Genomic DNA, 24,291 nt, shown 5'->3' on the forward strand with positions numbered 1-24,291 from the left:
GTTGCGACAGGTCGTTTCCATGATGTTACAACGTCCACCCGAACGCCACCCATACGGAAGGGCTGGAATAATGAGCCATAATGGGCTGCTAACCCAAACAGCGAACATGCGCAGACAGAAGTAGCGGGAGACAACTTATGACACAACTTGATTGGGAAGGGCAAAAGCCCCGCAAAAACAACGGTAAGCGGCTTGTTGAGCAAAACTCGCGGATCTCTTTAGTAAAAGGCGAAAGAGATATTCGCTACGCGTTCAGCTCACCGCGGATATTGCTACACGAGCAACTGTCAGGACGCACCCCCGGGCCTTCGTAGTCTGGGCCGCAACGCCGCACGATGGTGGGTAAGGGAGGTCTTCTTCAACCAGGTAATCCCCCATCGCGATTCTGCTGTGCCTTGCCCCGTCAGTTCTTGCATTGAATTATAGCGTCGAAGCCTGAACGCACTGCTCTGTGTCACTCATGCAGCACAGACACTGAACCAGACAAACTCACTTGGCACTGGCCTCACTCCGAAGTCAACGTTCATGTCCTACTCTCAAACTGAAGCTCGTGACCCCTTGTCCGCCACAACATGACCTCTCAAATGCCACCCTTTACCTATCCCATAGCACTCTGCAGTGGCGCAATAACATCAGTCTTGGTGTCAGGCGCACACCCTCCCAAAGCCATGCACATTGCTTGAGCGCCCTCTCACCCGGCACACACCGCCACTCGCTCAGTCCTCATATAACCCACACATCACACAGCTGCACACAGCTGCTGCGATCATAGGTCGCCGTCCCCCAGCGCCAGCCGGTGGCTCTTGTCTGGCTCGTGGCGGATGCGACGCACGTCCAGCTCCTTGCGCAGCCACTGCTTGAACGGCACCTGCACGCGCGCGGAGAGTGCGGGTCAAGGGGCGGTGTGTGCGTGTGTGTGTCTTTTTGTAAGTGTGTGAGTGTGTGTGTAAGTGTGTGTGCATTTGTAACTGTGTGTGCATTTGTCGCGTGGTTGCGTAGGCTAGACAGGCAGGGTCCGCGGTACAGTGTTCCGCATGGCGCCACCGCGTGCCTCTCAGCGCCTCCGCCGCGCGCGAGGCGCGCACGCAGGTGCACGTGCCATGGACATGTGCGGCCCCCCACCTGCAGCGTGGCGGCCAGGTGGTGGGCGGTGGACAGCAGGTCCACGAAGCACAGCAGCATCATGCCCAGGAAGATGTCCTGGGGGGGGGGGGAGGGTTGCAATCATATGATTAGTAAGAAGTGAAGGAGGGGGGTTGGGGGAGAGGTGAAGGCAGGGGTAAAGGGAGGTATGGGGGCGGCGCCGAAGGAGGGTTGGGGCGAGCCATCGGGTTATGGAGCCTGAAGGTGGGCGGCGCCACCCGCTGACATGCAGGGCGGAGGGGAGGCACACCTGCACCCGCACCCCCCCACGAGCCGGCGGCCCCTGCTCCCCGCGGCCCCGCCCCCCGCTGCCCTCCCGCTCTCTCGTCCCTCACCGTGTTGAAGTACTGGTAGGAGGTGGACACGGAGTTGCCCTGCCAGTAGGCCAGGCTGGAGAAGATGGCCCAGCACGTGCTGCTCAGCACGCCGCACGAGTCCATCAGGTCGATGAACCTGAGAGGGCGGCGCCGGCAGGCGACCAGGTTGGAAGCGCGGAGTGCAGGCGTCAGCACCGGAAGGCCGCGTGACACGTGGCCCACGTGTCAACGCCTCATGTTTCCATGAACACCGGCCACCTCCACCCCCCAGCGCGGGCAATAACCAAAGCGCACTCCCCCTATTGACGGGAACTGTCGCGCATGACGGGCATGGGTGGTGTAAACACGTGCACCCCACGTCCGAAGCCGACCCCAGCGCCCGCTCACTTGTCCCAGGACAGCGGGCCGATGTTGGCCAGGCCAAAGGGGTAGGCGAAGAAGCCGTAGATGAGGTAGGCGCTGGCCATGCCGAAGGGCAGCAGCGGCACCGGCGCCACCCACTTCCAGCGGCCGTGCGTGCCGGCCATGAAGGCGCGCAGCATGGCGATGCCGGCCAGCGTGTGCTCCAGGTAGTTGGGGATCAGCACCAGCAGCTGTGCAGGGGGGAGGGAGGGGGCAGGAGGTGGGGCAGGAGGGGGGTTGTAGATACCAGCCCAAACTAAACCAGACCAAGCTATACTAGCGGAGCACAGGCAGAGGCGTTAGGGGGCAGGAGGGGGGGCAGGAGGGGGGGGGGAGGAGGCGAAGGAGCAGGCAGCGAGGCGGGTGAGGTGCAAGCACATGCTGCAGCGCGACAAGGGCGGGTGGCGGGCGAAGCGTTGCTGCAGCTTGCCGCCCCGCAACGCGGTCCATGTCCCCTACAAAGACTTTCATCAAGGGCCCAGTCTCCCTCCATTCAGCGCATCATCCTCGCCCCCCTCACCCACCTGCCAGCCGCCGCGGTACAGGATGAGGCCGTACGCCCAGTAGCACTCCAGCCCGAACATGCCCAGCACCAGCAGCGTGCGCAGCTGCATGCCCAGCACGTCCAGCGCCCAGGCGCCCACCCCCCGCCACCAGCCGCCCCAGGTGCGGCCGCCGCTGGGCACAGCCACCACGCCGCCGCCCAGCTCGCCGCCCCCCTCCAGCCCGCCGCCCGTCACGCGCCGCCCCGCCGCCGCCGCCGCCGCGCGCTCGCCCAGCGTGAGGCCGCCCATGCCGCCGGGGCTGCTGCCGGGCCCCGCCGCGCCAGCTTCCGCCAGCTCCAGGCCCATGCCGCGGCCCGCCTCCACCTCCTCGTCCGACTCCAGGGTGAACAGCTCATCACCGCCGCCCCCGCCGCCGCCGCCGCCGCCAGCCCCAGCGGCGCCGGCACTGTCCGCCATGCCCGCCGTCAGCGCGGCGCGCATGCCGCTGGTGTCGCGCCGCACCGCGATCCCCCCGGCCTTGAGCCGGCCCAGCAGGCCGCCGCCGCCGCCGCCTCCACCGCCGCCGCCCGCCTTATGCCCCGCCCGACCGCCCATGCCCGTGGCCACCGTCACAACCGCGGTGTCGCCGTTGGCGCCGTTGACGCCTATCCCGCCCGGCGGCAGCGGCGACGACGACACCGGCAGCGCGGCGGGCGAGCCGCCGCCCGGCGACGCGCCCGAGGCCGGCCCGGTCTTGGGGATCATGGCCTGCCGCTCCATCAGCTCCATCTCCACCGCGGAGGCGGAGCCCCCCGCGCCGCCGCCGCCGCCCCCCGGCAGGCCCATGTAGGCGCCTGAGGCGGCCGCCGCCGCGGCGGCCTTGGCGCTGCTGCTGGTGGGCAGCGGCGCCAGCGGGGTGCCGTTGCTGCGCGCCAGCACGTCGAACGAAGGGCTGTGTATCCTGTGAGCGAGTGCAGAGATTGTGCGGTAGGGGAGTAACAGTCATGAATTGGGCAGGTAGCAAGCGGAGACGGGCAGCGGGTGAAAACAAGGAAAGAAGCAAGATTGCGCCGCCCCCGATTCCCACACCGGCCCAGCCGCGCCGGTGGCACGCCGCAAATCAGCCCTTTGTGCTCTCCCTAGCGCCCTGTCTCCGGCCGCCGGTCCCCCCCCCCCCCGCACCTGAAAGGCACGCGCCTGAGCCGCACGCGCGCGTACAGCGTGATGGCCAGCACGCCCGCCAGCAGGCTGAGGAACAGCGACCACAGCACCGGCAGCACCCAGCGGCTGGCGGGCTCGAAGCACCAGTTGGAGCGGTCACCCGTCACGTAGCCGCTGGCGTAGCGCAGCCCCGGCCGCAGCTGCAGGCCCGGGTTGTCCTGCAGCACACACACACACACACACACATGCGTGCGTGCGTCCCGTGCGTGTCGGCAAGCAGGTAGGTGCGGTAGGCACGGTGAGTTCAGGTGGAGCGGCTAGGCGTGTGGTACGCTCCGTGGCTCCTGCGCTTCGCCTGCACCCCCCGCCCAGTCCTGCCTCCCTCCCAGCCCAAACTGCCTCCCAGCCGGCCCCGCCCCCCAGCCCACTCCGCCCCCCAACCCGCTGCGCCGCCCTCTCACCGCTGCATGCACAAGCAGCGGCGCCATGCACAGCACCTCGGGCCGCGCCACGCCGCGCACCAGCACCAGCGTGAGGCAGCCGGTGGAGCACACGGCGTCCGTGATGTCGTCGCCCAGCGCCGCGCCCGTGCTGATGGGGCCGGCCAGGGCGTTGGAGGACACGTCCAGCACGTGCAGGTTGGCGGATGTGCAGTCCGGGTCGGCGTAGTCATCGCCTGGGGGGGGGAGCGGCGGGCGGGCGGGCGGGCGGCAGCCTAGGCAGGGCGCGGGCGAGGCGGACCGGCAGGAGGCAAACGGCAGGAGGCAAGCGGCTACACCCTCGCGGCCCGGCTCCACATTGCCCCCTCTGGGTGCCATGGCTGGATCCGGGTCGGCCCCCCCCCCCTTGCAGGTTCTGAGCCTGTCACGCCCCCCGCCTGCGCACCCACCCGCGAAGTCGGGCGTGCAGACCTCCTCGAAGTCGTCTATGGACGTGAAGTTGCCGGTGAGCGCGTTGCCGGTCAGGTTCACCACCTGCACGCCGCTCATGTAGCGCCGCCACACCGAGCCGAACTCGCCCTGGCGGAGGTGGGGTGCGGAGCAGCAGCAGCAGCAGGAGGAATACGGCAGGTGGCCGGTGGGCGGGTGATTGGAGACCAACAGACAAGCATTTCAATGCCCAGACAACTCGACCGCTAAGACGAGGTAGCCCCGCCGAGCATGCCCGCCGAGCGTGCCCGCCGACCCCCTGCAGCTCGCGGGCCTCCGTGTGGCCCTGCTGTTGTCGGCCGCCCCCTTCCCCCATGCCGCAGGCGCGCACGCACCTGCATGCCGCAGTTCAGCACCGACAGTCGCGACACCGCACTGCCCTGCTTGAACTCTATGAACGCCTTGAGCGACCCCAGCTGCGCCTCGCTGCCGTACAGCTGAGGCCGCGGGCCCGGGGGCGGCCGGCCGGACGGCGACCCGGAGCCGCTGCCGCCGCCGCCCGCGCCCGCCGGCTTGGCGACGGCGCAGTCGATCACGAGCGACCGCAGTGCGGAGAAGCGGCTCCAGTTGGAGGGCAGCGTGTCGGGCAGCTGCACGCCTGTTGTTGGCAGGGAGCAATGAGCACGCGTGGCGGGGTTCGCGGCTGCAGGGCAAGAAAGGGCACTGCAGCTGGCGCGTGGCCCCTCCCACCCCCGACGCGCACTTCCAGCGGAGCCCGTACCATGGAAACCAATGTGCCGGATGGTGCCGTACAGCCCCTCCACGCCGGGCAGCACCGCAGGGTCAAAGGTGTCGTTTCCGCTGCCGTACACGATAATGTGCGTGTCGTTGGCTGTGATGCGCGGCCCGCTGGCAGCGCTCAGTCCCGTCGCCTTGGCGCCCCCAGTGCTTTGTGACGTCGGTGCTGGCCGTGAAGAAAGGTTGCAGGGGGTGGGGGCAGGTCGAGTAGGGCATCGGGGCGCGGGACGCGGCAAGGGCGGTCCCAGGATGGAAACGACAGCGGCGTGGTGCGTTGGAGGCAAGAGAGGGGACCGATCACCCCTTACCTGCACTGCTACGCTGTACAAGGTACGCCCCAAGCAGAGCAACCACGATGCGCTGCCAGCGCCACATTTTCCTTTGCCTGCGACTCAATCCGCGCTAGGGCAATCGCCTTCCCGCATCGTCTTGTCGCTAATACTGTCCTTGTCCTCGGACAAGCCTTGAAAGAGTTAAATGTATGTGCATCCACTGCAAGAAATGTGCGTAAGCCCCTACAGGGCCCAGAAACTGGAGGCGATTGTGCACGAGCGGGAACGTTCAGCAAGCACGGCCAAGACAACAACAAGCTGCATGAAGAAATGGATTTAAAACAGTTAAGTCAGTTGCAACATCAAAAGCTGCAAAACTTTGCGGGCTCCATGCATATTGCCATGGATGCAATGCGCCAAAAGGGGCAAACCTTGCCCGCGGATGCCGGGACTGCATTATAAGGATTTCCATTGACATAGCTAGTCATTCCTATTCAAGCGCTTGAAGCAACTTCGGCGCGACCGCGACCTCTTTAACCGACGCTCGCCATCGACACGCCAGGATGCCGACGACGCTCCCCGCGTTCATCGATCCGGGACAGCTGGAGCGCGTGGTGAAGTTCCTAGGCATAGGGGGGCCCCCAAAGACACAGCCGACCGTTCGTGTTGGCGTCCTAGGCGCGTCGCAGGTGGGACTTCGGGCCGGGGCAGCTTGCACAGGACCCCGACCCGCCGAGCAGATTCGCTGCTTGCAGCAAGTCTTTTAGGATGAGCGCTGTACAATGCCAAGGGAGGCAAGCGGGGCATGTTTGAGCTCGAAAGTGTCCACGCACGCAACCGCCGCTGCGGCCCTGGGCCGGCGCGCCTCTTCCTCCGCTCGCCCTCTCGTCGCTGGTCAGGTTGCCACCTATGCGATGCTGTGGCCTGCTCGCCGTGTGCCCGGAGCTGAGGTGGTGGCGGTGGCTGCGCGCGACGGCGCACGCGCACGCGAGTACGCTCAGCAGCACGGGTGAGAGCGCTTGCGCCCGGGCAGCCCGATCGGGAAGATCGCCGGAGATCGCGGGAACACAAGCTTGCCTTGGACGTGCTGCCCGCTCTCCTCACACCGCCACCGCTACAATGCCAGAGAACTTAATGCATGCGTCCTCAAAACCTATGCTTCCTGCACAGCATCTCACGCTCCTACGGCTCCTACGAGGCGCTGCTTGCGGACCCGGACGTGGACGCGGTGTATGTGGGCCTGCCCAACGGGCTGCACGGCACCTGGGCGGCGGCGGCGCTGGCGGCGGGCAAGCACGTGCTGTGCGAGAAGCCCTTCACCGCCAACCAGCAGGAGGCCATGTGGGTCAGGGCGGCGGCGGGGGCGCGGCCAGGGGCGGCGGGGTGCCGAGGAAAGTGTTTGGCGGGATGAAGGGGCTGCTCGTGGCGACGCCGGACGTCAGCGAAGCCATGTGGGTCGGGCCCCGCTCATCAAGCCCGCCCCCTGAGTCCCTGACTTTGTGTGTTGCCACCACCCGACTGTTGCACCTGCCCACGTGGCAGTGAGGTGCAGGCGCTGGCGCGCCAGAAACGGCTGGTGTGCCGCGAGGCCTTCCACTACCGCGAGCACCCTCTGGCGGAGCACCTGGTGCAGCTGCTGGGGGGCGGCGGCGGCGGCGGCGAGGGCGGCAGCAGCAGCGGCGACAGCACGGGGAAGAGCAAGAGCATCAGGGCCGGGAATGGGGCCGCTGGGACGGGCGGGCCGCTGGGGCGGCTGCGCTCAATGGAGGCGCAGGTGCTGATCCCAAAGTGGGTCTTTGGCGGCGCCAATATCCGCTTCCAGGAGACACTAGCAGGTAGGCAAGTGCATGGCAAACGCCGTAAGCATGTGCACTGTGGAATCTGACGACCGGATGCCAGAGCCTTGACTTCAGACTCCTATACCATGTCTACTACATGCCTTACATGCCTTGCGTGCCTTGCGAGTTGACGTGCGGGGTAGTTATGGTGACGGTGTTACCTGCCGGCCACGTGTGGCCGCGCTCGCTACAGGTGGCGCCGCCATGGATGCGGGCTGCTACTGCCTGCATGCGCTGCGCACCCTGGCGGCGGCGGCGGGCGTGGGCGGGCTCCCTCAGGTGGAGTGGGCTCAGGCGGAACTGGCCTCACCTGCATCCCAGGTGCGAACAATGCGGCGTGGGGGATCGAGCGTTTGTGGTGAACGCAGACCGAGCGAAGCAGGGTAGGCTGCAGCGCCGCCTCTGGGAGGCTCTTTGAATCTGGGACGGCTTGTCAGGGTGGCGTCCCCGGCGGTTCAGATAGCGCTGCTGCGGCTGTGCTGATATGGGCTTGGACCCTGGTGGCGCTGGTGTTGTGCGGCGCAGGTGGTGGACGGCGCCATCCGCGGCGTGCTGCGGTGGCGCGGCAGCGGTGGCGGCAGCGGCAGCGGCGGCAGTGGAGCCCTGGACGCCGCCGACGACGACGTCACCGCGCGTTTCACGGCGTCGCTGCAGTGGGAGGGCCTGCTGCCGCGCAGCACCATCGACCTGGAGGGCGACAGGTGGGTGTTGCTGGAGGGCCGCACCCGCATACGCAGGCCCGCATGCCGGGGCCGCATATGGATGGGAGAGTTAACCTGCGCCTTCGTGCGTGCCGTAGTGCCGTAGTTCCATATTTGCCGCAATCCCTCCCAACAACAACATTACTGTTGCCGCGGCTTGCCGTGCAGTCTAGCGCACTCTGGTTTTCCTTCTTTCCATGACCTCCCAACCAAAACCCTACAGGGGCCGCATGCACGTGTCCAACTTCATCATGCCCGTCTTCGGCCACGTGGTCCGGCTCAGCACCACCACCACCACCACCACCGCCACCGCCACCACCAGCAACACCAGCGGCGCGCCTGCCACCAGGACCACCACGCTGCGAGTGTACGGCGCCGGCGAGAGCACCTACTGGCACCAGCTGGACCGCTTCGTGGCCGACGTGCGGGCAGTGAACGAGGCGGTGGACAGCGGCGACGAGGGGTGAGCAGCGCGGCATCCAGCGCGTTCCCGCCGCCCGGTTCCTTTTCCCATGTTGTGTTCCTCACCTTGCCCTCGGCACCACGCAACATGTCACGCCGTCCCACCTCCCCCGGGCTTCCCGCATCCCCCCGTTTTAGCTTGGTTTGGTTTAGTTTGGGCTGGTATTTACACACACACACACACCCGCAGCGCGCTGCTGGCCGCCTCCCGGCTGCTGGCCGCGGACGAGGCCGACTGCGTCGCCAACATGGGCCTGCTGGACGACGTCTACCGCGCCGCCGGGCTGCAGCCACGCCTGCCCTCGGCGCAGGCGGTGGCGCGGCAGGCCCAGCAGCAGCAGCAGCAGGCGGCGGCGGCCAGCAAGGCAGTGCAGGCGGCCGGCAGCGCGGCCGGGCAGACGGCGGCTGGGCCCACGCTGTAAATCACAACAAGGCGTGCGGAAGGCCAATAACTACGGCGGCCTGATGGGTCCCCGCGTTTCGTGTTCAAGTAATGCACAACACCAACCGCCGACAGCGGAGATAATGGACAGCGCACATGTATGAACTAGACGTGAGCAAGGAGCAGGAGAAGCTGGTCCGCACGGTAGGCACGGGAGCCGCCACGTTTTGGAATGTATTTATATGCCGCATGCCGTATGCGAGTAATGGTGTCTCTCGAAAGAACCCCACACGGGGGCGGGCCCATGCAGAGGGGGCCAGAGTATGTTTATCTTGCTCATGCGGCCGACTTAGACGCCGGGACAGTTTGCATTCCGTCTTGGTATGCTGCACATGCTTCAGCATGTGGACGAGCCCGGGGCAAACCTGTCTAAAGTAACTCGGGCCGCCGTACATGTACGAAACCTCCATTCAATGGGTCTGTCATTCCTTCGGTATTCATGAATGCACACAAAGATTACGGTTCACGCAAGGCCCGTGCGTAGTGAAGAGGACGGGGTAAGTAAGGGCACACTGCGCATGTGGACCTGGCTTACACGATTGTTCGATGTACCGTACCGTATGTGGTGTAGTGGTGTGTAGTTTCGGAAGGCCCTGAGTGAGCCAGAACATGCTCCGTTGGAAGCAGTTCAACTTGTTATGTAAACGAAGAGAATTGTGTATGTAGAGCGAGTGGGTCGCCGCGTTTGGCTCAGTAGCGGCGCCTGGCGGCGGAGGGTGTGGGGACGAGCACCCATCTACCATCAATCGCCATCATGGTTTTCAACTGTCACAGCCGCATTTACCGTGTTAAGCATGAAGGCGGACCTCACAAGACTCTCGCAGCCGTCGTAATAGCATAAGTATCGTGTAAGCAGGGGAGGAGGGGGAGAACAAAATGCCAGACCCCATTGCCCCAGGCGTGCCCGGAAACCCGTGGGACCCCCCTCCGGACCGACGACCGACATCTTGAAACGGGTCTTTTTACCGGTACTTTTTGGGCTGAGCCCCCCCAGCGCAGCGTTCCAGGGGGGGGCGAAGCCCCCCAGGAACACCCCTGTCCCTGTCCCTGCGCCGGGAAGTGCATCGCGCACGTCCGTTCACGCTGACCCCCAGCCCCTCCTTCGCGCCGATCTATGTGCCCCTTGACAACACGTCCATGGCCCGCCTTCCTGCTGCCCACCCTGGCAAGGCGCCATGGCGAGGTCTTCGCCGGTGCAGGCGCGGGCGCCGTGGCACCCTCCTCGTTTGTCCAGGCCGCGTTTGGCGGCGGGGGCATGCAGTCGTCTGCCACGCTGAACGCCGCCGGCTGGGGCCTGTTCCAGCTCGGGGGTGTGACCTCCCGCAACGCCCCCTTCGCTAACTACATCACCACGGACGGGGTGGCCTGCAGCGTGGCGCGAGAAGCGCACAACAAGCCGCTGGCCAACTTGAAGCCGGCGACCGCGCCCGCCGATGCGGAGGAGCTGTGCACCCTGGAGGAGATGAAGGCCACGCAGATCATCGGTGTGGACCCGTGCGGGGGAGGGAATTGGTTCATGGCAGCACGGTCTCCGCTGTACCAGCCAGGGCCCTGGGCTTGGGAGGGTGTCAGGGAGGGTGTCAGCCCTGCCCAGCGCTTCCTGCTCGAGCCGCACGACAAGCAGCTGGATGAGGAGTTGTTCCCTGGGCAGCTGCCGCCGGAGCCGCGTCGCAGGCGCAAGGGCGTCAGGCGCAAGGGTGGCGGGCGCAAGGGGGGCGGGCGCAAGGGGGGCCACCGCCGGAAGCAATCGAAGCACTGGCAGCCGCGAGCCAGGACAGCGCGGCGGCGGCGCCAGAAGCGGGGCCGATTCCATATGAGTATGGGCCACTGGCGGCACATGTCAGGCCTGGAACGACTCCAGCCAAACCGCCCACAGCTTGCGCCAGCCCTGCAGGCGTACGTCGGCGGCATCCCCACGGCGGCGACCGCGTCGGCGGCCCGGTTTGAAGAGCGCCTGCGCTACCTCTTCGCCAGTGGGGCGGCAGGGCAGGCGGCGGGGCAGGAGGCGGGGCAGGCGGAGGCGGCGGGGCCGGCAGAGGCGGGGCCCCGGGGCGCGGTGCACGTGCTGTGGCACTACCACTTCTCCGCCTTCCGCCGAAAGCGCTGGGCTGCGTTCATCCAGCGCGACCGCGCGCTCCACCGCGTCGCCAAGCAGCTCACGGGCGGCAGGCCCAAGGAGGAGGTGGTGGTGGGGTGGGGTTCGTGGGCCTTCCAGGGAGGGAAGGGCGGCTCCCCCATCTCCGTCAGGGGCGGGCGCGCGCCGACGGGGCGGCTCATCAAGCTGCTCCGTGAGCGCTACGCCAAGCATGTGTTCATCATCGATGAATACAAGACCTCCAAGGTGGGTGGGTTGAGTGGGATTGCAATTGCTGGTGGGTGGGTGGGCCGCTGGGTTTATGCCTGGCTTTAGCGGAAGCCCTTGTGTGGCCCCCCTCCCTCCCACCCTCCCGACCATGCAGACCTGCTACAACTGCGGGTGTCAGGAGATGGCCATCAAGCGGCTTGGGGGGCTGAAGGAGGGGCAGCGGCCCTGGTCGGTCAAAGTCTGCAACGACTGCTTGACGACCTGGGTGAGGACCGTGCATGTGCGGGGACGGCTGGGCACTGGGGACGGATTGATTGACAGGTTGACGGTTGGGACAGCTCATGGCGCTCTCTTTTTCCTCCCCGTTCCCCATCCCCAGAACCGCGACGTCTCCGCCGCCAACGTGATCCGTGTGCTCCTCCTGCTGAAGCTGATGGGCTTCGAGCGGCCGACCAAGCTGCAGCGGCCGCCATGGCCGCCGGCGGCGGCGGGGCCGGGCTGAGAGCCTGAACGGCGCTAGCAGGGCGTGGGGCTGAGGGTGCACGTGTCGATTGGCGGCGAGTGACGTGACTAGTTTGTTAGCTGCGGGTTAGCACGGACTGTGCACCCCACCCAACCGGCCACGTCCGGATTTGCGGGGATGCCAAAGGCCCCCAACATAGAGGCGTGTGCAATTTGCGTGTGCTTAGTAGGCGCCCGCGTCAAGGTGGCTGGGTTGATAACGACCCGGGAGGGGAGGGCTCAGCCCTTTTCCTGCCTCCCTAAGGCAGCCACCTCCTTGTTGCCGGTACTCCATAAGTAAGCTTGCACCGCGCATACCAGTCAGTCTGTGTCTGTGTGCTTAGCGGCTCTGCGTGGACTGAGGTGGGATGATGCAGGTGGGTACTGCTGAGTAGGAGAAGAGCGTTGTCTGTACAAGGAGACGCCCAAGCTAGCAGCGGAGTGCAGTGCTGTGCGCCTGAGGGCTGACCGGCACGCACAGGACAAGCAGGCACGCGGCTGCTCATGGGTTGTATGGCAAGGCGCGCTGCAGGAATGCGACTGGCGCCGCTGTCGGGTGCACACGGTTTTGCATGGGAAGGTGGGCTTGCGGACGGACGCGGCCTGACGCGGGCGGCGGGCCCCTACCGATGGAAAGTTTAGGAAAGTTCAAGTGGCAAGTTTTGCATCCTAGCTGCAGCCGTAGCTTCAAGTTTGATAGCGGCTGAGTGTGCCTTGAATATCGAAGTTACGTGCATTCCCAGCCTCGTTCTGGTTTGTGACCGTGAGAAAATGCACGTGAGTCGCGGCGGTTGATTGTTCGGCCCTGCCCACAAACCACTTCAAGCACACAGCATCCAAAAGTAATTAAAGTTGTGGTCCCCAATGCGAGGTGCGCGGTCGCGCGTCAGTTCGTGGTCACTTATTCCCGAGCGAGGCACAGTGCTCGATCGAATCGCTCGTCAAGTAGGCCAAGCTTAGGACAGCTCAGGCAAAGTCAAGCTGGGCGTTTACAACTTGATTGCGATTACCTATCTGTCCATTTCTGGCAGGTCAACCTACTTCCGCAGAGCCCGCCCTTCCAACCGCCGCAATGGAGCATGGATGACCGCGCAAGGAATCCTATAAAATCATTTGCGGCTCTCTGACGTTTGTATCACAGTTGAATTTCATTGCGCTGTCTTGTGTAGCGGCGACAACGCCGCTTTATTTGCTTGCAGCAACGCGCGCAGCTTGCGCTCGGGGCGCCGTTCACTTGCCTTATCGCTACAAGGTAGGGAAAACCTCCTGCGCATGTAAGGTTCTGGAGGTCGTTGTGATCTGCTCGCAGGCAGTCAGGGCAGCGTTCCGGTTTTCACCGCGTTGCGCGCCCGGAAGCTGAAAGCACGGCCTTTGCTCTTGTGCAACATAGTATGCTTTATAGCATCAGCTGAAGATCATGCCGCCGCTGTGTGCAATGCAATGGTGCAGTGAGGCCGACGGTCACCATAATGAAGGCTCCCATGCTTGCCGCGGCGCTGCTGGTTGCGCTGCTTGCCGGGTCGCACGGTGCGTTATACGAGACAGACTCGTTGGCTCAGAAGGACTTGCATGCGACTGGGGAGCGAACATGGAAGTGTTGCAATTCATGCTGACGCATAGCTGGCATGCGCGTGCTGATACCGGCTCGCTGCCTTGTACTCGTGCTGCACCGCAGTTGCCGCCCAGCCGCGCCCTATCAAGGTATGGGCGTGTATGTAGTTCACGTTGTATCCTTGCGCGCGGCGGTTGATAATAGAAGTCCGCTCTCAGCCGTTAGCCGTTCTCGACGGTTTTTGCGGCGTCAGGGTCCAGTCCATCCGTGGCCGCTGTCAGCTGCCGGAGGAGTCAATGCACAGGGCATGGCGCCATAGCTGCACATTCATGGCGATTTCTCTGCACTTGTCTAGCCGTTGATGATGCCCTCAACCAGAGAGCACAGGTCCGTACCCCTGCCTCCCACCTCCGCTCATCACTCCGCCCACCTACCCCAGCGGCCATAAGTCACACATGCACGCACGATCATCACGTACGGCCTACCATGGCCACAAGCTTGCCAGCAGCACTACCCAAAGTCCTTTCCTTACGAATTCCAGCATGCAAGCACCGTTCCTCGGCAGCAGTCTGCTGCATGCGCTTCCCACGGAGCACGGTTAGTTGCTCACACAATAATGCACGCACATCACATGCGCACGTGCAGGTTGGTGTGTTCACCTTTGACGCCAGGGACGACCCCACCACCTTGGCCGAGTCCGTGTCCTTCGTTGAGGGCTCGTACATGGCCATCGCCGACCGCGGTGAGTGGCGCCACTACTGCTGCTGGGACGTACGTGCGTGTGTGTGTGTGTGTGTGTGTGTGTGTGTGTGTGTGTGTGTGTGTGTGTGTGTGTGTGTGTGTGTGCACCTGCGTGCCCGTTCATGCACAATGATCGCACATGCCGCCGACCAGTAGGGCACATTTTCCCTACCAGATTACCTAACACGGACACCCTACGGATCACATACCTAACACGGACACCCTACGGATCACATACCAACCCCACCTCCTCCTCAACCATACACACGCACACACATCAGGCTACAAGGTAAACACTGTGACTAGCCCCGCCGGCTGCGACACGGACAACATCGCGAAGGAGGTCGAGCGCCTGGTCAAGGAGGAGAAGGTGCGCGCGTAGGCTGCATGCGTCGGTGCAAGGCTGCAAGCGGGAGAGACATTGGCGGTAGTAAGGGTGCTAGATTCAGGGCCTCATGCAGCAGGTTCGTGTAGTTCGTGCACGCCTGATGCATGCTAAACTTGGCGCCGTCTATATATGACCTTCTTATTTGACGCCTTCTACTACTCCAACTTATGTATCCTCGGTCCTCGCTCACACAGGTTGTGGCCATCATTGGCCCCATCTGCTCCGGCGCCGTCCTGGCCGCAGCCCCCACCATCAACGCCCTCAAGGTCCCCGCCATCACCGCTAGCGGGGGCGCCCTCGCCATCAGCACCGCCGGCCCCTACATTTACCGCTCCATCCCCAACGCTGTAAGTGCATATGTGCATCTGAAGTGCGTGTAACTATCAAGCAAAACAAGCAGCAGGTCAACTCGTGAGGTCAACTAGTGCGTGCTCGCTCAGGACTTGAAAACGCATGCGTTGCTTGCGGAATGTGGCGTTGACACGTGGCGCCCCGCCAAGCCGAGAGACACGCACGTTTGCCATTCCACGTGTTTCTTAGCCATAGGAAGGTTCGCAAGCCAACGCGCTGATGACAAGTAAGCAAGCTGAACTTCAAACTTCGTGATGCCCTCACAGAAAACCTACCTGTTCACCCTGATGAACTACCTGGCACCCATGTTCCCGACTATGGCCATTCTGTACGACGACTCCATTCTTGGTGAGTCAAGCATGCCGAGCTGTAACACGGGTAATAGTTCTCGTTCCTGACAACTTAGAACGAAGGGCCTTCCCCGTCGTTCCAGGAACAATAAGCAGCAGCAGCCTGTCCAACGCAGCGGAGTGCCTCAGCATATCTAGATTGCCTACCCTCCTGTTGGGAATAGCTAGCTGGCAGCGTGCGCGCGTGCTTCAAGCGTATGCTGAATTGCTTACCCCTACCTTGTTCCGCCTCGCGTCCTGTACGCCCTAACTACTACGGCACCTGCACTGCATGCCCCCTCCACAATCAACACTCCTATGCTCACATGCAGGCCTGGACTTCAAGAACCTGGCCACCCAGTACTACACTGCCAAGGGCGGCAAGGTGGTGTCCAGCGTGATGTTCGCGGGCAACTCCACCACCGCCCACGTGGAGGACCTGACCAAGCAGGTAGGTAGGCAGGTCCTCGCGCGTGTGGCTTGACTGCTATCTAGGTTGGCTGATGTCTAGGTCACCTGCTGGGTGCGGGTGCGGGTGCGTTCGGATGGGCATGCAAGCAAGCAACCTGTGTGTTTGTGCGTGGGGGGTTACGTGGTGATGAGACGATGACTGCCATACATGCGGGGGACGTACGGTAGTGCGTGCGGTATGCATGGCGGGAGTGAGCGGTCACCGGTTGGCCGGCAGGGTGCGTGGGATAGATGCATGGATGGGGTAGGGTGCCGAGGGTTGCAGCGCGCAGCACGGGGAGTTGTGATGTGACGTGGCGTGGCGAGGTGTTGGCTAAGCGCTGCCTGTGTTCGACTCAAGCACATGCGCGGCTGCCCCTGCTACATGCGTGCCTAGCTTGCTACCCGCTGCCATCAAAACGTACGTACGGCCAGACAACTTGCATCCTCAGCACCCCCTATCCACTTGGTACGTACGTGCGCACACGGCACGCTATGCAGGCTGCTGCCGCCAAGCCCTCCCTGCTGTTCTACATGGCCACTAGCGCCATCTTGCCCGAGCTGGAGGGAGCCTTCATCAAGGCCGCCCGCGCCGCGGACCCCAAGCTCCCCATTGTCATGCCCAACGGTGCGTGCGTGGTGCGACCTACCCCTGCGTGCCTGCCTTCTGCCATCTAGGCTTCGGGTGGATTGCGTGCTGTGTGGGCTCCGCGTCACCGTGGCGCCCAGTAGCTAGTTTGTGCGCGTCTTGCCGCCGTGTTCCAATAAAGTGAAAGCGTGTTGATGGGGTGCTGTGTTCGTTCTCGTTCACCCACCACCGTGCCCACCACCCGCCCACCCGCGAACCCGCGGCAACACCGCTAAGCACACCCCGCCCACCACCCGCTACACACCACACGCACAGGCTTCGATGTGCTGACGAAGCAGGAGTTTGAGGTCGTGGGTGCCAACGGCACCAAGTCCTACCCCGCGCTAGGCGGCATCTACACCTCTGGCGATGTGATCTTCCCCAAGGTGAGCGTGCGGCATACAGCAGTGTAATTACTTGTGCCGGCGCACATGTACATGTATGAAAGAGTGTGAGCCCGCACGCGCACACTTGCTGCTGCATCAAACGCGCTCAACAATCGCTTGCTCACTTGCGAACAGGCCAACGCCCGGTACTCGTCCATGTTCGGCATTGACACCATGCCCACCCTGGGTGGCTACGGCTACTACGGTGGGTGCTTGGACGGATAGATAGATAGGCAGGGTGGTTTGGGGGCGCCGGCCTTGCTTGATGACCGCATCTTTCGGACTGTGCGCGAGAGCTTCCAATCCATCACCACGCACCAAGCACCCGTGCACGGCGGCGGCGCCTCTTGCTGCTGCCGCCGTTCTCAGCTCCTCCTCGTCCGTTCTGACGAAGTCCCATCATCCTGCCCGTGCCTGCCTGCCCACCACGCACCCTCAAAACACCGCCACAGCCACGGCCTACGACGCCATGAGCGCCATCATCACGGCGGCGCAGGAGTCTGGCTACAACAAGCTGAAGAACGTCAACAAGATGATGTCGGCCAAGAGCTTCACCTTCCGGCGCTACAACGGCATGATGGGCAAGTGAGTAATAACCGCCATCACACCGAACGAATCGGTTGGCACGGTGGGCTGGCGGCGGCGGTACACGTAGCGGGATACGGTAGGCGCCCTTCATTCGTGTACCGGCATCCCGCTATGTATCTGTCTGTAACCTGAAAGCCTGAAACACGACGCCTTTCTATAAACGCGCGCGCACAGGTTCGACGAGAACGGCGACATCATTGCCGAGGCCCAGGTGCAGCAGTTCAGCGCTGTCACCGGCGACGCCGAGCCGATTGCTGCCTAAACAGCAGCAGCAAATAACAACTGAAATGCAGTGGGAAGCTGCAAGGGGCAGGGTCGGCGACGGCTTCATGCATGAGTCCACACATGGTCGACAGGCGGACCACAAGGGCCGTGCAGCCGCCGCAGCTACGGCGGCCGTTGCGCGCGCGCTGTCACCGGTAATTCCCCGCCCGTAGCCGCATCCGCAAGTCACCCTTTCCATGTATCTGCATGGTGCAATAGCACGGAAGAAAACAGAGCAAGCAATAATCCTTTGCGGGACCGGGAGCCTATTACAGGGTGGGCTGTTCAATTGTTAATTAAGTTCGGATGTGAACCTTGGGGCTCGGGATGCGTACGGCAATGCGTGTTGATCGCGTGGCATGGGGGACGGACCTACCACTGGCACATGCGCCGTGGCGTTTTTTTGTCGGCTTGTAAGCGAGCTCGTTGTATTGCGGCTAGTACGTTTGTAGCAGGTGTGCGCGCGGTCATGTGGGCGGAACGGAACGCCCATAGGATCCAGACACGATGTGAGGCACGGCCGATGGTGTCATGCACACGCCCAGCAGTGTTAGTTCCGGCCAGTTGTAATATCGTAGCAAACTCCATTGTGACAACCCTGTTCAAAACAGGGATGGGCCCTACTATGTGTCTGTTGTACGAGCTGTCCGAGATTCCGAGGCCGGTTAAATGGTTTATTTGTCTCATCGGTTACTGGTGAAGCACCGCCCAACGCTGACCGGACTCACAACGAAAGTCCTAGGCGGCGCGCGTCGCAATGCAGTCCTGCGCACCAACGAATACCCCCACATGCACGTCTTCCTTCCTTTAGCCACAGTTGCCAAAGCGCGCCTCGCCCTGTGGCAGCCCGAGTGCAGTGCTGCTATGGCTCTCGCATGCAAGCACCCTCCCCCCGCCCGCTCACTCATCTATCTTGCGGCCGTGTGGACCGCCGCTCTAGCCCCTCTCCTGCTCTCTGCTGCTGCCTGCCCCACGACACCAGTCATGCGCCCTACATCTTCAGCGCAACGTCTGTGCAGCATAACCCACAGCAGACGTGTCAAGCCTCTCATCAGTCCCACACTCTCAGCTAGCCGTTGACACCGCCACACCTTGCAGCTATCATGGAAACACGACACACCCACACGCACACACTGCGGCCCTGGCACGCACCTATGACCGAGCCCACTAGCCCACTAGTATTTCACACAACAGCGCTCCGACCCTAACACCGCCACACTCCCATCCTCACACCGCCACACTCCCACGCCACCACGAACCCTGCGCGCACGCCAGTCCCGCCGCTCACTCGTCGCCGTCGTCGCCGTCCGCGCCGCCCGCGCCGCCCGCGCCCTTCTTGCTGCGGAAGGCCTCCCGCAGCTCCTTGAAGCGCTTGAAGCACTGCGCCTTGCTGCGCCCCGGCACCAGCTTGGCCACCGCGTCCCAGCGCTCCGCCCCCAGCTCCTTGGGGCACTGCTTCAACGCCGCCACCAGCGCCAGCTCCTGGGCCTGCGGAGTGCGAGCGGGCGTGCAGGGAAAAACAGCGACAAGTTCGGAACGGGCGTGCGTGAGATTGCATTTTGGTATCGGTGTTGTGACGGCTCCCAGACGTTTTCCTAGAGGGTCCTGGCGCATTGCGTAATGCTTGATTGCGAGGCCCCGTTGCGAAAAGCATGCTTTGACTCGGGCCCATGCCACTTCGAACCCTGCACACCTCCGTCCAGGGCGAATCCGCCGCCGCCTTCTTGCCCGCCTTTGCCCCAGCAGCCGCAGAGGTCGCGTCTGACGCCACGGGTGCTGCTGGTGCCGCCGCCGCTGCTGGTGCTGCCGCTTCTGGTGCTGCTGCTGGCGCTGCTGCCGCCGCTGCCGGTGCCGCGCTGGCTGTGGACGTCGTGCTGGCAGCGCCGTTGGCCACCGCGCCGCCGCCGCTGCTGCTGCTGGCGGTGCTGGCCGCTGCCGCCACTCCGGGCTTGGCAGCCGCGGGCTTGGCAGCCGCGGGCTTGGCGGCGGCGGGGGCGGCGGGGGCGGGGGTGGTGCTCGCGGGCATGATGAGCGCCTGCGCCTCGCCCTCCAGTGTCACCTCCACGTCCGTGAACGCCTGCCCAGTACATGGAGACGCCGGGTGAGCCGCCGCGGTGCAGTGTCAGCAGCAAGGCCACACGACTCGCGCAACAGGTGTTCTGACCACAGAAGCGCCCGCTAAACACGCCCGCGTCCCGTCCCCAGGCCCCGCACCCGCGCCCGCACCGCCTCCCGGCCCGCACCCCGGTCCCGACCCGCACCCACCTGGGCGCGTGTGTCCGCCTGCGCGCGCACCGCCGCCGGGTTCTTCTGCGCGCCCTTCCAGTCCTCCTGCGCCTTCATGCGCGTGGCCGAGGCGCCCTGCCGGTCCTTGACCATCAGCAGCACCTCCTCAAGCGTGCGAGTGCGCACAAACCCAGCCACCGCCTCCCAGCGCTTGGGCGTGCCCTGCGGTTGGCACGTGTCCACAAATGTAGAGGTGTGGGCGGTGGCGTTGGAACGAACGGTGTCGCTGCATCCCCTCGACCCCGACCCCGGGCAAATGCGCTTTATCTCAATTGACCATGAACGTCATCCCGCGCCGCCCGCTCCACCTGCCCGCGCCACCCGCGCCGCCCGCCCCCGCCGCACCATGGGGAACTTGTTGCAGGCCTTGTCCAGCAGGCGCAGCTCCTCCTCCGTCCACTCGCGCATGGCCGCCATCTTGCGCCGGTGCTCCTCGCGCGCCGCCGCCTTGGCCGCCAGCTCCGCCTCCTTGCGGGCGGCCTCGCGCGCGCGGGCGGCCTGGGAGCGGGCACCACAATGGCGCAACAGCGGCGGCGGCGACAGCAGGGGGTCAGTACAGAGCATTGTCCCACGGCCAGAACACCGACGCACGGTACATGCTAACATGCCCACGGAAGATACTTGCGCACTGCACGCCGCACTGTCTTACTGCTCCGCGCCCCCGGAGTTTGGGCTGGTATCTACAACCCCCCCCCCCGCCCGCCCAGCCCTCACCTCCTCCTCCTTGGTGTCGATGCCCCTGAGCGCCTCGTCCAGCAGGGCGCGCAGCTCCGCCTGCTGCTCAGCGCTGCCTGGCGCGCCGCCCACCCCGCACAGCGTGTCCACCAGCGCCGCCAGCGCCTCGGCCTGCGGGGAGCAGCGGGCGCGTGTGAGCGCGGTCAGCAGCGGGCAAGAACATCATCGGTCACCGCAGCGGCGTGCTTGCGCACGCGTCTCCTCCTCCCCCCCCCTCCGCCCCCCCCCTCGCGCCCCCTCCACCCCTCCAGCCCCCTCCACCCTCCAGCCCCCCCCCACCACCCTCCAGGCCCCCCAAACCCTCCCTCCCCCCCCAGCCACCTGCAACTCACCTCCATCCGCTGCGTGAGCTTCTCCACCTCGTCCTCGCTGGCCAGCCGCTTGCCATCTGAGGTAGGAACCGGCAAGGAGGATTGACAGGATTACATTCATGACCAGGGAACAATACCTCGTAGACAACCTTGGGGGCCTTGCACGCACATGGCCGTAGTGTGTTGCATACATGACACCGTTAGTGAGGTGTGCAGCGGCCGCAGCCCACGTGCTAGGTGCAGGGGCGTCTTGCCCCGAGCCCCGCCCAGCCAGTCGGACCGCCCCCCGCCCAGCCCCTCGCCCAGCAGCCCCCCCTCCCCTCCCCCCGCGCACGCACGCACCTGCCCCCTCCGCGATGATGCGCAGGCGCTTGCGGACCTGCTTGCTCTGCGCCTTGGCCGCCTCGCGCACCTTGCGAGCCTCCTCAATCTGCCGCTTCGCCTCCTCCTCCACCGCCCTGTCCCAAGTCGGCAGCGGGCGCAGCGGCGATCCTCAGCAGCGCCCTCCCCTTACGGTCTGCAAAAAAGCCCAAGCCCCCCGCTCCCTCGCTCCCTCGCCTCTTCCCCATCCCGCCCTGCTGCCACGCCTTGTAGCAGCCGCCCCCCCAAAAGCTTCAGTGCCGCACCCGACCCACCGCTTGGCCGCCTCCGCCGCCGCCTTGCGCGCCTCCTCCTCCTCCAGCACGCGGCGGCGCGCCTCCTCCTTCTCCGCCTTCCTGCGCTCCCGCTCCAGGCGGTCGTCCTCCTTCTTGCGCGCCACACGCGGGTCGTACTTGTAGGCGGCGTCCACGAACTCGCGCAGGCGGCGGCCCTCGTCCTTCTTGCCCTTCTCGCGCAGCTTGGAGTTGTTGCTGCGCAGGGTCGGGAACAGTGGCGTGTGTGCGTACGTGCTGCTATGTTGAAGCGTGTTTTCACACACACACACGTCGAGCCCCTGGTGTCCCCACCCGACGGATACCTAGAGACACCTGACATGTAGCCCTATGGTATGTAGTTACGGTATGTAACCCCACGTGATGCAGCCCGGGCGCTTCGGGGGCGCACCAACCCCCCGCTTGTGCATTCGCGTCCCCGGCTGGCTGCCCCAGGCCGGCGGCCTGCCCTGCCTTACCGCTCGATCCAGCGGCGGTGCTCGCGGCTCTCCGCCGCCTCCACGTCCTCCTCATCCGGGTGCGGGAACTCACGCCACGACTTGAACGTGTACCTGAGCGGTGACACAGAGGCGCGGAGGCAAGCACATGCGTCACAAACAACGGCCGGGTCCTGGGCCATTTGCGTCCTGGCGGGGTGCTGGCGCCGTCGCTGGCGCTCCTGCGCGCATGTGCCGCCCACACCGACACCCCACCCCACTCCACCCCACCCCACCCCACCCCACCCCACCCCACCACAACCCACCACAACCCACCACAACCCACCACAACCCACCCCACCGCCTGCCCTCCTGTCCGCTCCTAGCCAACCCACCAGAAGTCGTAGAACTTGCACACGTCCTCCCAGCTGGTGGCCTCGTCGCCCACGTCCGGCACCCCCTCCTTCTCCGACCAGCGCGAGTTGCGCCGGAAGGCCGGGCCAAACACCTGCAGCAGCGCGCGTGCAAAACACACACACGGTTTTGGTATGGCGGCGGCGGCGGCGTGGCGAGCACGCGGGAGCAAGCTAGCCCAACGACACCCACCCAACCCCGCGCTGACGCGCACCCTTCAGCGCCGGTGCCGGTCTCACACCCCCCATGGAAACGGGGCCCGCGCCGACCGCGCACCTTGAAGAAGTCCTTGGGGTCGCACTGGGTCGGCAGCGTGTCGTCGAACTCGTCGATTGAGTCGAACTCGCGCCGCTTGTCCTTGTCCGACAGAGTGTCGTACGCGTCTTGGATCAGCTTGAAGTGGTCCTGTGCGCGAGCGAGCGAGCGAGCGAGGAGAGAAGAGAAGAAGCGGCCACGTGTGATAAGTGCACACGCAAAGCGACAAGGGGGAGGGGGGCAAGCAGTCAACAGGCGCCGCATGCTGCACAGCACCAGCGCCGAAATGCGCGACAACCACCCCCGGCCCAGCAGAACACACGTGGGACTCCTGCTCGCACCGCATCCGGCTACACACAACCACGCCCTGCCCCACCCCTGCTTCTTCTTGGGAACGGTGGAAACAACCCCCGCGCCCCACCCCCATGCCCCACCCCCACTTCCTTAACTCATCATGAATGTAAACCCCACACCCCAGCCCCACATCCCAGCCCTCCACCCAGCCCTCCCGCTGCTGCTTCGCCACTGCCACCCCCGCCACCCCCACACCGTAATCCCACATCCCGCCGCCGCCATCCCGCCGCCGCCGCCGCCGCACCTGGATGCGCTCCTTCTCCGCCTCGTCCGTGACGTTCACCAGCGCCTTGTCGGGGTGCGCCTCCAGGCACACCTTGCGGTAGGCGGCGCGGATCTGCGCCTCCGTGGCCGTCCAGCGCTCGTTGGACAGCCCCAGCAGCGCGTACGGGTCCGTCTCCTTCTTCTTCACCTGCTTGCGCTTGCGCGCCTTGCTGCCCTTCCACTCCACACTGCGGCGTGCGGCGGACATTGGCGGACATTGGCGGGTGCGGGTTGCGGTTGAGGGCCGTATGCAGGAGGGAGAGGACGAGGTGTTGAGCAAGGCCACACGCGCCCCTGCCCAGCCCCGCTCCGACGCCGTCACCGCACCGGTGTTGCCTGACTGCAAACACCATTACATCCGTGCATGGCTGCCACACAGACCAGGAGACTCACCCCGGGGGTGGCTTGTCGTCCGCGCTGGCGGCGGCGCCGGACGGGGACGCGGCGGCGCCCGCCTCCGCCGCGGCCGCCGCGGCCTCGGCCGCCGCCTCCGCCGGGTCCTCTGCGAGCGGGCAGGCAGGTGATGCGTCACACGTGCGCGGGCGGCATGATGCACGGGCAAATGGGCAGCTGGCATGGGCATGGACGTGTGAGAGAGGGTTGGGAGCAGGAACGACGAAATCCAGCTGCATGGCGTGCCCTCAGGTTGCAATCGACAAGGCCATGCGCGCCGCTGCCTATGCCCCTTCCCAACACACAGCTCTAGGCCCGGCGCGCGCGGCTCACCCCACAGCCCCGCCTGCTGCAGCGCCCTCAAGTGGAAGTAGTACCCAGCCGGGTCCTTCATCACCGGGCTCGGAATGGGCCCAGCCACATGGCATACCACTTCCCGACCACCATAACCGTTTGGCCGGTTGTCCTCATCATACTCAATGAACCGGACCGACGAGCGGAGCGATAGCTGAAAACCCATCGCGATGGGCGGGCCGCCTCTCCGACGGCTAAAGGCGGTGGTATGCAGCAACTATGGTGTGAATAGCTGTGGACGCCTGGATGCGACTGGGATTGCCGCGCGCGCGTGCAATCGTGATGCAACACCTTTTGTCTTGGCGGCTGGGCCCCTTTTGCAGATGTTATATAAATGAATGCAACAAAGCAATGACAAAGAGGCGCCCTAGATACCCAGATATTCTGCCTGGGACGGAGTGCAGGCCTGTGCAGGGTTGAGTGGCCCTTTGCCTACTCGATAGTTCAGCTGATAGAGTGTCAAGGCAATCCACTTAAACAGTT

At 64.8% G+C, this 24,291-nt stretch overlaps 5 protein-coding genes across 5 annotated transcripts; 3 read left to right on the plus strand and 2 right to left on the minus strand.

Annotated features, from left to right (window-relative positions):
• Positions 1 to 13: 13 nt before the first annotated feature.
• On the minus strand, positions 14 to 5,783 carry CHLRE_01g003150v5 (uncharacterized protein). Its single transcript, XM_043058138.1, has 11 exons — positions 5,484 to 5,783; positions 5,159 to 5,341; positions 4,773 to 5,035; positions 4,398 to 4,527; positions 3,970 to 4,184; positions 3,530 to 3,726; positions 2,387 to 3,308; positions 1,848 to 2,053; positions 1,479 to 1,596; positions 1,123 to 1,200; positions 14 to 868 (listed from the first exon to the last, which is right to left on the minus strand). The coding sequence occupies exons 1-11, from the start codon at positions 5,548 to 5,550 to the stop codon at positions 767 to 769; spliced, it is 2,481 nt and encodes an 826-aa protein (XP_042928052.1). The 5' UTR covers positions 5,551 to 5,783; the 3' UTR covers positions 14 to 766.
• A 150-nt stretch (positions 5,784 to 5,933) lies between these two features.
• On the plus strand, positions 5,934 to 9,754 carry CHLRE_01g003200v5 (uncharacterized protein). The gene is made up of 8 exons (XM_001700298.3): positions 5,934 to 6,136; positions 6,347 to 6,456; positions 6,618 to 6,788; positions 6,990 to 7,282; positions 7,479 to 7,606; positions 7,811 to 7,986; positions 8,210 to 8,449; positions 8,639 to 9,754. Exons 1-8 carry the CDS (start codon positions 6,011 to 6,013, stop codon positions 8,868 to 8,870), a joined length of 1,476 nt encoding a protein of 491 aa, XP_001700350.2. The 5' UTR covers positions 5,934 to 6,010; the 3' UTR covers positions 8,871 to 9,754.
• A 219-nt stretch (positions 9,755 to 9,973) lies between these two features.
• On the plus strand, positions 9,974 to 12,475 carry CHLRE_01g003250v5 (uncharacterized protein). The gene is made up of 3 exons (XM_043058139.1): positions 9,974 to 11,231; positions 11,350 to 11,460; positions 11,575 to 12,475. Exons 1-3 carry the CDS (start codon positions 10,005 to 10,007, stop codon positions 11,695 to 11,697), a joined length of 1,461 nt encoding a protein of 486 aa, XP_042928053.1. The 5' UTR covers positions 9,974 to 10,004; the 3' UTR covers positions 11,698 to 12,475.
• Positions 12,476 to 12,553: 78 nt separating this feature from the next.
• On the plus strand, positions 12,554 to 17,955 carry CHLRE_01g003300v5 (uncharacterized protein). Its single transcript, XM_001700299.2, has 12 exons — positions 12,554 to 13,223; positions 13,372 to 13,397; positions 13,894 to 13,990; positions 14,271 to 14,359; positions 14,572 to 14,724; positions 14,995 to 15,076; positions 15,390 to 15,508; positions 16,009 to 16,135; positions 16,412 to 16,521; positions 16,657 to 16,726; positions 16,974 to 17,106; positions 17,284 to 17,955. The coding sequence occupies exons 1-12, from the start codon at positions 13,166 to 13,168 to the stop codon at positions 17,369 to 17,371; spliced, it is 1,152 nt and encodes a 383-aa protein (XP_001700351.1). The 5' UTR covers positions 12,554 to 13,165; the 3' UTR covers positions 17,372 to 17,955.
• Positions 17,956 to 18,037: 82 nt separating this feature from the next.
• On the minus strand, positions 18,038 to 24,263 carry CHLRE_01g003376v5 (uncharacterized protein). Its single transcript, XM_043058140.1, has 14 exons — positions 23,788 to 24,263; positions 23,455 to 23,563; positions 23,042 to 23,249; positions 22,465 to 22,593; positions 22,170 to 22,282; positions 21,817 to 21,909; positions 21,341 to 21,556; positions 21,048 to 21,163; positions 20,727 to 20,782; positions 20,374 to 20,505; positions 20,005 to 20,157; positions 19,639 to 19,821; positions 19,067 to 19,450; positions 18,038 to 18,861 (listed from the first exon to the last, which is right to left on the minus strand). The coding sequence occupies exons 1-14, from the start codon at positions 23,972 to 23,974 to the stop codon at positions 18,658 to 18,660; spliced, it is 2,283 nt and encodes a 760-aa protein (XP_042928054.1). The 5' UTR covers positions 23,975 to 24,263; the 3' UTR covers positions 18,038 to 18,657.
• Positions 24,264 to 24,291: the final 28 nt, after the last annotated feature.

Source organism: Chlamydomonas reinhardtii, chromosome 1 (genome assembly GCF_000002595.2).
Source record: "Chlamydomonas reinhardtii strain CC-503 cw92 mt+ chromosome 1, whole genome shotgun sequence".
Classification (NCBI taxonomy): Eukaryota; Viridiplantae; Chlorophyta; class Chlorophyceae; order Chlamydomonadales; family Chlamydomonadaceae; genus Chlamydomonas; species Chlamydomonas reinhardtii.

Bases quoted from the DNA above. Each gene is read 5' to 3' on its own strand.
- CHLRE_01g003376v5 (XM_043058140.1), bottom strand. From the start codon at position 23,974: ATGGGTTTTCAGCTATCGCTCCGCTCGTCGGTCCGGTTCATTGAGTAT. The intron at 23,250-23,454 runs GTGAGTCTCCTG...CGCACGCCGCAG, and splicing joins GACGACAAGCCACCCCCGGG to TGTGGAGTGGAAGGGCAGCA. The intron at 19,451-19,638 runs GTGGGTGCGGGT...TGTACTGGGCAG, and splicing joins AGGCGGACACACGCGCCCAG to GCGTTCACGGACGTGGAGGT.
- CHLRE_01g003300v5 (XM_001700299.2), top strand. From the start codon at position 13,166: ATGAAGGCTCCCATGCTTGCCGCGGCGCTGCTGGTTGCGCTGCTTGCC. The intron at 13,224-13,371 runs GTGCGTTATACG...GCTGCACCGCAG, and splicing joins GCTGCTTGCCGGGTCGCACG to TTGCCGCCCAGCCGCGCCCT. The intron at 15,077-15,389 runs GTGAGTCAAGCA...GCTCACATGCAG, and splicing joins GTACGACGACTCCATTCTTG to GCCTGGACTTCAAGAACCTG.
- CHLRE_01g003200v5 (XM_001700298.3), top strand. From the start codon at position 6,011: ATGCCGACGACGCTCCCCGCGTTCATCGATCCGGGACAGCTGGAGCGC. The intron at 7,283-7,478 runs GTAGGCAAGTGC...CGCTCGCTACAG, and splicing joins CTTCCAGGAGACACTAGCAG to GTGGCGCCGCCATGGATGCG. The intron at 8,450-8,638 runs GTGAGCAGCGCG...ACACACCCGCAG, and splicing joins GTGGACAGCGGCGACGAGGG to CGCGCTGCTGGCCGCCTCCC.
- CHLRE_01g003150v5 (XM_043058138.1), bottom strand. From the start codon at position 5,550: ATGTGGCGCTGGCAGCGCATCGTGGTTGCTCTGCTTGGGGCGTACCTT. The intron at 1,201-1,478 runs GTGAGGGACGAG...CCCCCCCCCCAG, and splicing joins CCTACCAGTACTTCAACACG to GACATCTTCCTGGGCATGAT. The intron at 869-1,122 runs GTGGGGGGCCGC...GCGCGCGTGCAG, and splicing joins ACCTGGCCGCCACGCTGCAG to GTGCCGTTCAAGCAGTGGCT.
- CHLRE_01g003250v5 (XM_043058139.1), top strand. From the start codon at position 10,005: ATGTGCCCCTTGACAACACGTCCATGGCCCGCCTTCCTGCTGCCCACC. The intron at 11,232-11,349 runs GTGGGTGGGTTG...CCGACCATGCAG, and splicing joins ATGAATACAAGACCTCCAAG to ACCTGCTACAACTGCGGGTG. The intron at 11,461-11,574 runs GTGAGGACCGTG...CCCCATCCCCAG, and splicing joins ACGACTGCTTGACGACCTGG to AACCGCGACGTCTCCGCCGC.